This window comes from Cupressus sempervirens, chromosome 8 (assembly GCF_028749045.1).
Source record: "Cupressus sempervirens isolate cs-2001-9-10 chromosome 8, ASM2874904v1, whole genome shotgun sequence".
NCBI classification, from domain to species: domain Eukaryota; kingdom Viridiplantae; phylum Streptophyta; class Pinopsida; order Cupressales; family Cupressaceae; genus Cupressus; species Cupressus sempervirens.
The window spans coordinates 797,191,739-797,205,268 of NC_143125.1; the positions used below are offsets into that span (position 1 = coordinate 797,191,739).

Consider the following 13,530-nt stretch of genomic DNA (forward strand, 5'->3'; position numbering starts at 1 on the left):
TTTTGGAGAAGTTAATTTGAAAAGCGAAAAGATTTAAATTCATATCAGATATAAAATAGCGTGATGGCATGTGGCATTTTAATTAAAGACAAAAGATTAACATATATCTTGACTAAGATAATAGATAATATAGAGTCAATTTAAATGTGAAAACTTTTATTTATTTCATTTAATTATCATAAAATTACCTCTACACAAACCTATAAATGTTTGACTTAAACACTAATCTCATTTAAATTTTAGTTTTTCAACACTTGTTTAAACATCATCACATTTAAATTTAAATTATTTAACCTTTTTAACTACTATTTGACAAAATCTAGTCTCAACTACCTAATCCACCTAGCCCAACAAACATTTTATCTTGCAAGATGTCAATCAAATCTCCCTCTTTTGGAGTGCAAAAACGGATCAAATTTAGTATAAAGTCCTTTGGCACATGTAAAAAGCAAGCTTCCCCCATTGGAAGATCGGAGTTTTTTTCCTCTTCCACATGCAATAATTGCCAATATAAACAATCGCTAACCAAGACTCAACCCCACTTGGTCACCCACCAATCCTCAAAGCACTCCCATCAAACACTCATAAAATTCCAAAGGACCCACCATAGCCACACATCTACTTCCCATGGTTAACAAACAAACTCCAATTAAGAGGTGGCTGTGTTTGACTTGTAACTGAGGTCAAGGTCAACACGAGCCATGACTACTCCACTATCATCTCTCCAATTGGGATTCCACTGCAAGTCCTTTCGATACATTTTGACATTTGTTTAATGCTTGTATTTCAATTTTAAGGCCAATTTGGAAAGCTCTTTATACTGTTATTTGGCAAGGCAACAAGGCCTAATTGTGTGAGAGAAAAGGCCCACTGGTATAGAAGAATGAACTGCGAAAATAATGGCCACTAACAACAACAATGGTGTGAACAGTACTCAAATTCTAACTGCTGCTGCAGATGCCATCAGTAATCAGACATTGAACCAGGTTTTCTCTTTGTATAGTTTAACATGTTTTCTGCCTCAGCTTGCTTCAATATCTTAACTAGAATCGTACCGAGTAGTTAAAATTTTGATCTTATATTGTTAATCTTTAAGAAATCAGATAACCTGGTAGAAATATGTATACCCATGTGGAAAAATGTGGTGTTTTATTTGTTTAGAAGCTTCACATGCACTCAAAATTCTGATATCTGTACTGTAATCTTAAAAAATCCCGACACTCGTGTAGGAAGCTCAAAACCCAAGTGGAAAATGTGGCTATTAAATCCTTCTTGACATTTGTGGAAATCTTTAGGGTTTACGGGGACTCGAAACCCTGCCCTGTAGATAGTTTCTACATCAAACAGTGCTGTGCGTAGAACTCTGAAACGACATTCAGATGAAATTCTATTATGAAAGCCCTTGTCTTGGTCTGCAGACTGCTATAAATATTGATCTGAAATATATATACGGGTGCGTCCCATGTTAGCTTCGTAGCTTTATTGTTAGACACGTTTTTCAGGTTGCAGAAACGTTACTTAGTTTGTCCAACCGTAAAGCTCTTTTGCAAAGTCCCTTTATGCCATATGGAAAGCTGTAGAACCTTTATTCACAGTTAATATTTTTAAAAACCTCGGTGACGTGTAACCCTTAATTGTTCGAGTCTCTGGAACTTGTGAACCTCAAATCTTTTTGAAATTTTTTGGTCATAGTTAGTCGGAGACATGTTATATGGGCATGATGGTGGGGATCTCGTTTGTAAAATAGGTACGGAGTATTATCAGTAAGTGTATGGCTGTTATATATGTAAATATAATCACAGCAGATTTGGGTATTGTCACGGGGATGAACTCCCCGCTCCTTTTAGTGAGATCCCTTGTGAAAATGGAATTCCCCATCTTCAATCTTTAAGGAAAGCAACGGTGCAGAAAGTCCTTCCTAAAGCCAAATTTGCAGGGGAAATAATAAAGATTTCAAACCTACTTCAGAATATTGAGATAAGCAAGAGAAACAAGAACATTGAAAATAACAGGCACACAAAATAAACATAGGAGACCAAATTTAGTTGGGAAACCCTTTCGAGAAAAAACCCACCACCGAAAAACTCAAGTGCGTTCTTTTTATTACAATAAACAAAGTTACATACAATCCATGACGTATTTTTCACAAGCTCACATTGTGTTACAATCAACCCAACTTTTCATTTTGGAGCCTTGTCTTGGTCTCACTGTAAGGTGACTTGAGATTCAGTGTACATGAGCTTTGACGCCTCCAAGTAGCTGACTATTGTACCCCTCACTGTATGGTGAACTCACCTGTACGTCTCTCACCATACAGTGAGCACCGTATGAGGTACGCATGAGTCACTCCTTAACACAATCAAGTAGGCTATGGTCTAGTGCCATTGGTGAGGCAAGAGCAATTATCATATTATTGTCCTCGGTTCAAATTCCACTGGGCCTGCTCCTGTTCAGAAGCTGTGGTCTGTTGATTAAATGAAGCACTGCCCTATGAGGTTTTGGGTGCAAGTCTCAGGCGGCTCTTGATGAACAAGATGCCATTTGTGAAGTTTTAGTCAAAAGATTTCTTGAGTTTGACAGTGTGCTACCTGCGTGAGTTTCCAATCTCTAAATGTCTGTGCTGTCTTTAGAGTTTTAAACCTCCTCAGAAATGTTACTCAAAGATCATGGGTTCATCTCCTGCTAGATAGGAAACCATCAGTTTAGATAACCAAGAAACTGTTCATTTCATCCTGACAGATCGACTGTCTAAGCTGTGATTCGGTTATTCTCTTTCTAGGTAAATATCTGTGACCCTTGTGCTAGATGGATGCAATGTTTACTGTATTTATCATACAAATCTATATAAAAGAGTTGCATAAAATCTCAATCTGAAAACTTTATGGTTATATTGTAGCTTGCTATTAAGCTCTGTTTTCGAGGCATAAATTGCAGGCTTGAAGCTAAACATGTTTGGCTGCAAGGAGACATGTTTCTTTTTGCTTCTTGAAAATGGAGGAGCATGCATTCATAGAGGACTTTCATGGTGCAGTGTGATATATCCTAGTCCTAGACTGAAGATTGTTAATCATAAAGTTAGAGGGTAAATTTTATCTGACAAAATTGTGTGCTATTGAATCAAACTTTCAGCTTTAAGAAAGCTCACATCAAAATGATCTGGTTGGAAACGCTGATGTCAAAGGAAGCCCGTGCTAATGAATGATAGTATGCTATCACTGCCAATGAAATAAGAATGACAACATACTAGTAGATGAGTGGTGCTAAAACTACTGTTATATAATGTTAACCAGAGTTATTTTCAACTAGGTCAGATTAATCCTATAGATATCATCCTCAAGCATTGTGCCTGAAGTTTGAATTTTGTCCCAGGCATCTCTGCAAAAGAACTTACATATCAGACTTTTGTTATAAATTGTAACAATATAGGTCAAGTCTTATCAGTATATTACTGGCCAGATCAGGTGAGTGTACACAAGTGGGTAAAGGTCATTGTGATTGCCACCTTACCTTTTTTTAAACTAAAAAACTATCGATGATATGTCACATGTTGAACAGTTAACCAAGTTGCACAGCACATGTTCGAACTGAAAACAAATATGGATTAATTCAATGACAGGTAAAGTGACTAGAGGTAAAGCTATGGTATTTGTTTAAAGTAAACCCAACTTACAATATATTCCATCAAATTATTCTATATGTTACTTCAAATCATCCAAACTTGTATTGTTGTTAGTTTTACACACTATCAAAGACTGTCTCAATCCACTATTCTAATTTGACCTAGAATCAGTTTTAGCTTCTTGAATACAGCTCAGTGTTTGAAGACATATTGAATCATATTTGAAGGGTGATTAATTTATTTTTAGTGTCCCAAATGGATGCATCTTCAGTTTCACCCCTCAACATCCTAGAAGGAACAGGGGAACTTGCATCCCCCACCCCTCTCCCCTATTCCTCTTTCCATGCTATTTTGGCATTCAAATGTTTGTAGGATTTTGGTGAAGATCAAGGTGGTGCCTTTTCTCGTCCATGTTTCAACTTTCAACTTTCTTCATTCCCTCCAATAGGGGACTTGTTGGAATAATTTCTTGATTTTCAATTTCTCGTCTCTTCCTTTCCTTATTCTGCTAACACATTATCATTGAATCTTACTTCCCTGCGCATTTTCAATTTCCTACTTTTTGGAAGTTTGCAGATCTCTTATCTTGATTCGAAATGCCTACAGTCATGCAAACTGTTCAATGCTTGTGAGACCTGTCAGTGAGCTGACCTTTTATGTTTTGCAAAAGGGTATTTTTTCATCAATGAGGTTTTGACATTTTCTTTGCTAAACCTTTACCTAGGTCTTTGTGACAAATGGATATGTGTTAAATCAAAATGCCTGCATGTTCTTTGTGGGATAAATCTTTACAAGCAACACAATTATAATTGAAACGATAATGTGAAGATTAATGGTCAAAGTGTCATAACAAGTGGTACACAATGAGGGATGGTGGAATGGCTAAACATGCAGGTTAGGTCTCAAGATGTAAACGGAATTGAGAGGCAACTAAACACATGGAAAGTGAGCTGTAGGCAATGAAATATAATGGTATTATCTCTGGTGGAAGACCAGGCAGGTGGCATATATGGAATACAACAGTGAATTGAGTCCTGAATCTCTTGATAGATTGTCACCTCTGTTCATTCTCCTGAAACCGTCTCATTAGGTGCTTGACTGTAACAGCCATGAGAATTTATCCTAAAGGTATAAAGTTATAAACTTAGTAAAACAAGTATCCGTGATACATTTACTTCTCATTCTATCATTGATTATTATCTTCTATAAGCTAAGCATATTCCCTAAACTGTAGCTGGAAAGTTTGTTTGCTGTGGTATCAACCGGTTGGCTAATAAACAAAGATATGACCGAATGTAATATGCGAGCAGCATAAACGCTTGCCATGAAGACAGAGAGAGAATTTTTACAGGAGTTTATGTGATAACCCCAACCCATTTGGAATGTGTTGTTGCAGAAGATCAGCCTTATAGTGTGCAGTCAGTTAAAACTGCATTGTCAGTTATCCTAAGCTAAACTTTTGCTTATGACAGTGATTTGTATAATGTTATAAATATTCAGGAATAAATTGAGTGCTCAACTTTTCAAAGTGAAGGAAAACATTGATAATAGATTAACAAAAAAATTCTTTCTTGAAAAGAACACTACATTGTTAAATTAGAACAAGACAATACGCAGATATCTTAGTTTGTAATCAGTAAAGTCACTTTTATTTGTAAAATATTGAGTTCTTAACAGCTGCAAAGTATTATTTTTGTGTTTAGGATGTAAGTGGGTTTTCAATATGGTGATGCCATTTTTTATTGCAGCTTGCTGCTTTCGTCATCATATTTAAATGTTTGCAAGAGTGGTTCTAGTCGTACTATTGTCTTACTCTTAGATCGTCTAGCCCAGGACCTTCAACCACACATTCTTTATGAATATTACCTGATTCCGCATTTGGCTTTTCACAGTGATAGATGATGTTGCAGGAATTTTGGTTTAATCTTTAAACCTTGCTACACATGTAATTGCTTCTGTTCATGATTTGATGTTCTCATCTTTGTCAGCTTCATGATTTCTTCTGGGATCCTTCCTGTACAAGACAATTTGTACTTAATTCTTACATTTTGGGTTTTAACCATTTTTGGTTTTTGGTTACAGCTTGCAATGTTTATGTTTTCTTTTTTTGCAACCTAGGATTCCTTTATTCTAGAACTTAGAACTAATTATAGTTTTGAGTCCAATCGACCTACTTTTAGTCTTTCAGTCATTTGCAGATATTAAGATTATTTCTTTCTTTTTTAAAAATTTTTTCCAGGAGATTTAAGTCACACTGTACGTCCATATAATGTGATTTTTTCCACCCATTAAATGCTAGTCACACAACAAAATGCTCTACTATTGCCGGGTCTGTATGACAGGTTTCTAAATAGTTGATTAATCAACAATTTTACAGTGACAGATGTCTATTGTTGGGTTTTCTGGTTTTGTGTCCTGCAATCTCTACTAATTGGGGTAAATTGCATCTGTTACAGAAGTGGCAAGATTGACTGCCTTAATGGTGGTTGTTTCGGTTAAACGGTTGAAGGGCTTGATGTGAAATTAGAAGGGTTTCCTGTAATCATTCATTTTAAGTTGAATTGGACGCAAAATCTTTCTGATATTTGTGTTAGCTTCATCTTCCAAATCATCACATCTCTGTCAACAATTACTTTCTATAATAGATTGTGAAGTGTCAGTGCATCTTTAATATATTGGAGCTATTGTGTTTATTTTGAATGATTTAGAGTCTGGTATTTGTTGACAGAAAAGAAGATGGAGAGGTTTCTGGAGTGGTTTCTGGTGTTTTGGGTCACAAAAGCAAGCAAAACAAATTAATCCAGAACGACCTGTACCAGGGAACGGAGTTCAACCAGTGGATGGTGAGAACCCCCCAACAACATTGACTCTCTCAATAATGGCACCTCCCTCATCACCGGCTTCAATTTTGAACTCAAGCAATCCATCTGCTGCCCAGTCGCCTGCTGCCTTCTTCTCTCTTTCTGCTATGTCAGCGAGTGTATACTCACCTGGTGGACCAACATCAAATATGTTTGTTACAGGGCCTTATGCAAATGAAACCCAATTGGTATCACCTCCTGCTTTCTCATCACTTAACACAGAACCATCTACTGCTCCCTTCACTCCACCACCTGAGTCAGTTCATCTGACCACCCCTTCTTCACCTGAAGTGCCCTTTGCACAAATGTATACATCTCCATTAGATGCACAAGGTGCTTCTAAAAAGAATGGGCTAACCTTGCCTTCTCCTCTTATATCACCACGGTATATTCAAACAAGAGATCTTCAGGCCACGTACCAGCTATATCCAGGGAGTCCTCTCAGTCATCTAATATCACCAAAATCAGCAGTTTCTGGATCAGGTGCCTCATCTCCATTCCCTGACTTGGAATTTCCCGCAAGGTGGAGTACACATTCCGGTCAAGATGGTTCCTTTCCAAAGTATGAGCCATCAAAGATTTTTAATCTTGATAAGGTACCACAAAGAACTTTTATATTGTCACAAGATTCAGAGGTTTCCTGCTTTGGTACTTCAGAGACATTCCGTTTAGATAAGAGGATATACCAGTCTAATATCCACTGTGGAAGTGAGCAATTTAATTGTACTCTGGTATCGGATATGTGTTCTCATGGGGAAGATGTGCAACAAAATAGAGTAACAGGAATAGATACATGTGGCACAAGTACAGTGAATGAGTCTGGATTAGAGAGTTCAAGTAAGTCTGAAGTGGATCAGCTCGAAGCAAACAGGGCATCATTTGGACTTAGTGCCAATGACATTGTGAGTACTTATGAATCCCATTCAGTAGTTTCAGGTGATATATTTTCCGGGTCCCAATTACTGGCACACAAATCATACTTAGGAAATACAGCTACATCTGAGAAGTGTAGCAGGAAGGAAGAGATGCAGATGACACAGTTAGGGCTTTCAGATAGTAGAGCTAATAATACTCCCATTTGCTTCAGCCAGTTTATAGACTCCCAAGCTAGAAAAGACTCCGAGGATGGCCTTATCAGCTCTGCAGCTTCAACTAGCAATGCCTACTCTTTTGATGTAAGAGGTGGTGATAAACAGTTCACTGAACCAGGGATATCAGAAAGTGCAGAACATGCTGAAAGTGAGCATGTGTGTCATGATGCTGACAAGTTACAGCATCCCTTGACAGATAACCAAAAGGATTTATGCAATTCATGTACCAAAGACAAATCACCCTTGAATGATTCAAAATATTGTGCTCAAACTGATGTTTTACTTCCAAGTACTGGTGATTTCAAATTTGATAAGGTGGATGGAAATGGTGACATTACCATAAAAGGTGATTTGTGGATAGAACATGGAGGGAAAAGAACTACAGAAAATGGAATGAAGAACTGGAGATTTTTTCCTATTATGTCGCCAGGAGTAGGTTGATAACCTGTCAACCAAACTTATACTGTTGTAATTATATGAGGAAATTGATTGGTTTTGATGCTGTTTTAGAAAGGTTTAGAATTATACGATATCATTCAAATCTCAAGTTTAATCAAAGTTCTGTACAATGAATATGTACTTAAATTATGTTAAATTTTTGCTCTTCTGGAGCTTTTGTAAAAGCTAGACTGCTTATTGTCTGCAATGTATATCCTTAATCGCTTTGAATAGCTGGATATTTCGGCAATTAATTTAACAATTCTGAAATACTAATATTACTGCCACTTGAGATCAAACCATGGAGTATTTAATACGGAGATGAATTGGCTTGAATGGAATCTATTGCAGGGCTGATCTATAAGAATGCAAGCCATATTTTTATTTGAATATACATCTCAAAACTCAATTATCAAACACATCCACGTAAAAAGGGTTGGTGTATTTGTGGAGAATTCCTTCTTTATTACTTTTCTAGGAAAAGGAGATGCCATACAAATGCTTACAGGAAATAATGACAACAGGCAAATTTCATCTGTTAATCACTTAGGTCATGCTGGAATAACTATATCCTGGGATCTCGTTTAGTTTGTTTAGTAAGCTATCTGGAAATCAAATATGATAGCAGAATGTCGGTGGAGAACCTGTAGTGATAATATAAATGAGCACCTCTTAATCCTTGATTTCTACTTCTAATACTGTCAGATTGAGGTAAAACATGCTCAATATCTAACAATATGCTATCTAGAATATTGAATCAACAGTATTCTACCATTTGGATTACATCTGTAAAATATGTAGAAATCAGTATATGATGTTGAATTGTGGTGGCAGAACTGCGGTGATTTAAGGAAAACGCAAGCCTTTTCATCTTCAACTTCTAGGTATAATGCTACCAGCTAAACTCGCTCAATACCTAACTAGTTGTGAAACTTCTAAATAAATGCCCTGAGAAATCTGAGTAATTTGAGCATGTCTTTCTTTATTTGCTCGTATTGCAGTGTTACGATTGTAGAATATTCTCATGCTACTAAAATGGCAACGTCTTCGACTGATTAGAGCTTGAGTTCTTTATTTGGACATGGAAACAGTAATTGATACCAGAAACAAAAATAATCTGTAGTGCAATTGCTTAGAGTCTTGTTCAGAAAGGGCTAATTTGTTCAAGTTGAGTGGTCACTAATCTAAAGCAGAGGGATAGTTTTAGTCAAATACTTGAGAAGGATTTTAGTGATTATTCTAATTCTTTTATGTGCCACAAGATTGTGAAAGATGTAAGGATTAATTCGAATTTGCTTTGCAAAAATTTTCCTTCGAAGATGATCAAAAGCTAGGCAGATAGACCTTAAATAGGAGAGTTTTTACTATTCTCTATGGACATTCCAATTTATTTTTTAGGCTAAGTCCTTCCTTAAGTTCAGCTTCTTTTGAATATGTAATATATGTATAGATGTGTGTAATATATACACATCCAAGCCCAGATTTGTTTCACTCAATTAATTTTTTATGAAGTATATTGCCTATGAGCACTATTGCTTGCTTTTGTTCTCTTTTCCTTTCCGTTTATTATTTTCTTCATGCTTGGTCACTTCATTTCAAACGGTGCATACCTGAATTTCTATATGCTATTAGGGCATACACGACTTTCTTAGCACGCACCTCAATCTAGAGAGGGTCACATGGAAATCCTAGTTTCTGAGATTTGTGCATGTCATAAATTGTTGCAAATTGAATGGTGATTCTTGTAAGGTAGTTGGGGACGTATATAAAGGAACTACGGTCTAAATTTCAGATTTCTTCCATCATTTTTGATACAGATATTATTTTAGGGTTTTAATAAATTTGCTGTACATCTCATAAATTTTGAATATGTTATATATTTATTTTACATTTTGAGGGACATGTCTTCTTACTTTTCAGATAAAGGCATTTTCATTCTAGTCAAAAGGCAACTCATATGGATGCTCTCACAAGCTCTTTGCCGAATATTGTAAACAAGAGCTCTGGTAGAGCTAGAGTCCTTGTCTATTGTTTTAGGAAAAAAATTATTCACTTCAATTTAAAATTTTGAATATATAGGACTGTAATTTGTACTATAGTAAAGAGACTCGCTATTGCTTTCTTGCAAATACATTATTTATTGTGCTCGAGAAGTCTCTTTCTTTCATATAAGAAAACCATATTTTATGGGGGGCTTGGTTTAAATTGACGATTGCTGAAAAAGATTTGATCTAGAAAAACATAGGGGAAGACCTAACCTGGCAGTGCCTAGCATGAGCGTGGTTGGCTTGGGACTAGTTCCAGGTGAGGAAGAGTGAGTGGATGCATCAACCACTCCCAAATTGTCATTTTGAATACCAAACACCTGGTATACTCTTTGATGACCAAATCAAAGCAACAACCACCATGGAAATGTTAGATGGTGGCCACTGTGCTCCTAGGGAAATCTCAGAGCAGTGTTTCGTTGTCGGGGAGGTGGAGAGGTTGCTCCACATACGCGAATGACATTGCCTTTGTCCAACGGATTCGAGAAATAATTGAACCTCATTGATGGATTGTCTCTCGGATCTCTTGATCTTAGATAAAGCTCTCAAGTCGAGAGAGGCGTCGACAACTTCTCAACGATGATTTCAAATCATAAACTTTATTCATGTAAATAGGCTTAAATATAATAAGTTTTATAAATAATTTTTTTATAAATGATCTTTAAAAAAAATTCGAATAGAATTTGTAAGTATATAAATAATATTTTGAATTCAGATAGTAAAATTAACACATATCTACTATTCAAAAGTGTTGCTTGTTATTTATTGACTTGACATCCATAAATTTTTTTGAGAATAAATTAGCAACTATAAGGTTATAGTTTGTTTTTGCACAACTTGAAGTGCAAATTGAACACCTCATATTCTATCAAATTTACTCAAAGATTCAACTTATAAGAAATTAAAAGATTCAAAAATAGTAAAAAATGAGACAAATATAAAATCATTTATAAATTAATATTATTGATAACTTATATTCTTAGGATTTATTTTATTTTTTGATATTGTGATTTGATTATTTTATTAAATAATTATTTTTATTATTCTATTTTTCATTTTATAGTTCTATTAATTTGTTGTCTTTCATAATTTATTACATGTATAATTTAATTTATTAATTTAATATTTTATGCATTTTACAATTTTATTGTAAGGCTAAATTTACCTCAAAATCATTTGTCTATAAGTTGCAAATATTTGTGGAGGATTGAAATAATTTAATAGTGTAGATGAAAGGATGTAAAGATAAATTTGAAAAAAAATAGAGAATGATAATTTCACAATCTTGATGTAAAGATAAGTTGGAGCTGAGCAAGGCTCCACACGGCCACTCGCAGAGTGCTTTGTAATTCATGTCGGATGGAGGAATCTTTGGTTCAGTCCATAACCGGGTTAAATTAGTGCTGGAAAAGTTTGTTTTTGGGGGATACCTTTTACCTAGAATGGCTTTAGCAGACGGTGAAGGGAGATGGAGCAATGTAGTTGCCTTGTCTGTAACTCTGTTATTTCATAGTGCCCCCCGTCACTCCCACCACTTACGACATTGAGAAATGGAGAGGAGAGAGATGTTGACCATCCCCTTCCCCACCTTGGGCAAGTGTGGCACCAGCAGAATGCCCGTCTTCTCCAGATGATCCGTTGCTCCTAGGCTCCCCTGCACTCGATATCAACTTGCTGCACCCGCCACTCTCACTACACTTCCCACTATTTACCTTCAACAGTCGTCCATGAATTCCACTCAACGAACACAGTTCGACGAGTAGTGCTCACAAATCTCTGCATTCGTGCTACAACCGTGATTTGCATTCACCTATACCTTTTAAACAAATGTAGGAAAGGAATTTATATTTGAAAGTTGAAGGAATGAAGCTCTAGGATAGAAGGTGAGGCAGGTAGCAAAGGAGAAGACAGAGGTTATGGGGATTAGCATGTTTGAGGTGATCAGCGGAAATGAGATCAGCAAAAGGGTGTAGCCGTTGAAAGGGATGACTCTCACTCCCAAGTCAATCAGGCCCTCCATCATTGCGGATTTGCCACTGTTTCAGTATGCATGACGAGGATGGACTCGATCCAAACCATGGAGAGCATGTAAGGGAGGCTTGCTTTGCTACCAGACACTTCGAGAACCATGCTAACTGTATTTTTTACCGATTTTCTAAGTTAAAAAATCAATTTCACCCCTGGGAAAATGTGCATTGACCAATAAGAATTTAGAATTTAATTAAAAAAACATATTTAAAGAAATCATTCGAAACCTTAGGATATTACATATGGATTTCTAAAAAATTATTTGCGGCGTGCTAGTGGGAACATTAGTTCCCTGCCTATAATATGCATGGATCAATAAGATCTTTAAGTTCAAGGACAAGATCACCTACTAGAAGAAAAACAAATCGAAGAGGTAAACAATCAGAGTCAACGAAATATTCGACAAAGATAAAATAATTAGATAAATGACAAGCCACATTTTCCAAGAAAAACTGCGCTTATTATGCAACATGTTGCCACGAGCACATAGATTGTTATTATGGCACTTGCGATCTAGGAAGACATGTTGAGAAAGCTTGGAGGATCCTCTCTCCTCAAGGTCGTGTCGCCTTCCATCTTGTATTTATGATTCTTCTTTTTGTGGTTCTTGTTTTCATTGCAAAGAAGGAGGTGTGGAGGCAAGGGCTATGCAGCTACGGAAAATGTCAACATATAAAGTGAGGATATTTAGGTTTTTTTTCTCCAAAAGTTGTTACATGACTGGACAACCACTACTAGATATGAATTCTCTTTGGCCTCACTCTTCGAATCACATCAACTATGTGAAGTTGTGCCAAATGATAAATAAAACTATGAACACCCCCTTAAATACCTCCTAGTAGTGTATGGGGAAAGCCAGAGGACTGTATAAAGAACAACTATTTATAATCCATTTTGGCATTTGTGGATCTATAAGAAGCCATCTTTGGGTAGGTTCAAATATTATGCCACTAATAATATTCTATATAGCTAATATCCTAGGCTCAAAGATGGAATGCAAAATATAATCCAACACAACAAAATTTATTTATAAATTTTATACACAACATAAATCCTTGTTAAGGTATTTGATTAGAGGATCTAGGACTATTACAGGGGAATGCTAACTAATTACACAAAGTTAATTTAAAACCATTAATGAATCAAATTAACGCAATTGGAAAGAAAGAACAACACAAAATTAAATGTCAGAATGAGAAATGAGAGATAGGGACACAACACATTTGATCTCGGAGTTCATTCGGTATGGACTACGTCTCCATGTCCTACTCCAATAGGGGGACCGATCTGATTAACTCCAAAATCAGGTACAATGTTACAAATCACTCTCTCAAAAGTACATCATCAATTTGATGTACGAGACTGAAAAATATGTCCTCATAGAAAAATCTCCAACTTTTCAGAATTTCTGAATCATCTGCCTCCTTAATAAAGGCCCTTAACCCCCC

General features: G+C 36.1%; 1 protein-coding gene across 1 annotated transcript; it reads left to right on the plus strand.

The window, feature by feature from the left end:
* Window positions 1-680: 680 nt before the first annotated feature.
* On the plus strand, window positions 681-8,194 carry LOC149544804 (uncharacterized protein At1g76660-like). The gene is made up of 2 exons (XM_089795372.1): window positions 681-986; window positions 6,348-8,194. The coding sequence occupies exons 1-2, from the start codon at window positions 900-902 to the stop codon at window positions 8,010-8,012; spliced, it is 1,752 nt and encodes a 583-aa protein (XP_089651498.1). The 5' UTR covers window positions 681-899; the 3' UTR covers window positions 8,013-8,194.
* Window positions 8,195-13,530: the final 5,336 nt, after the last annotated feature.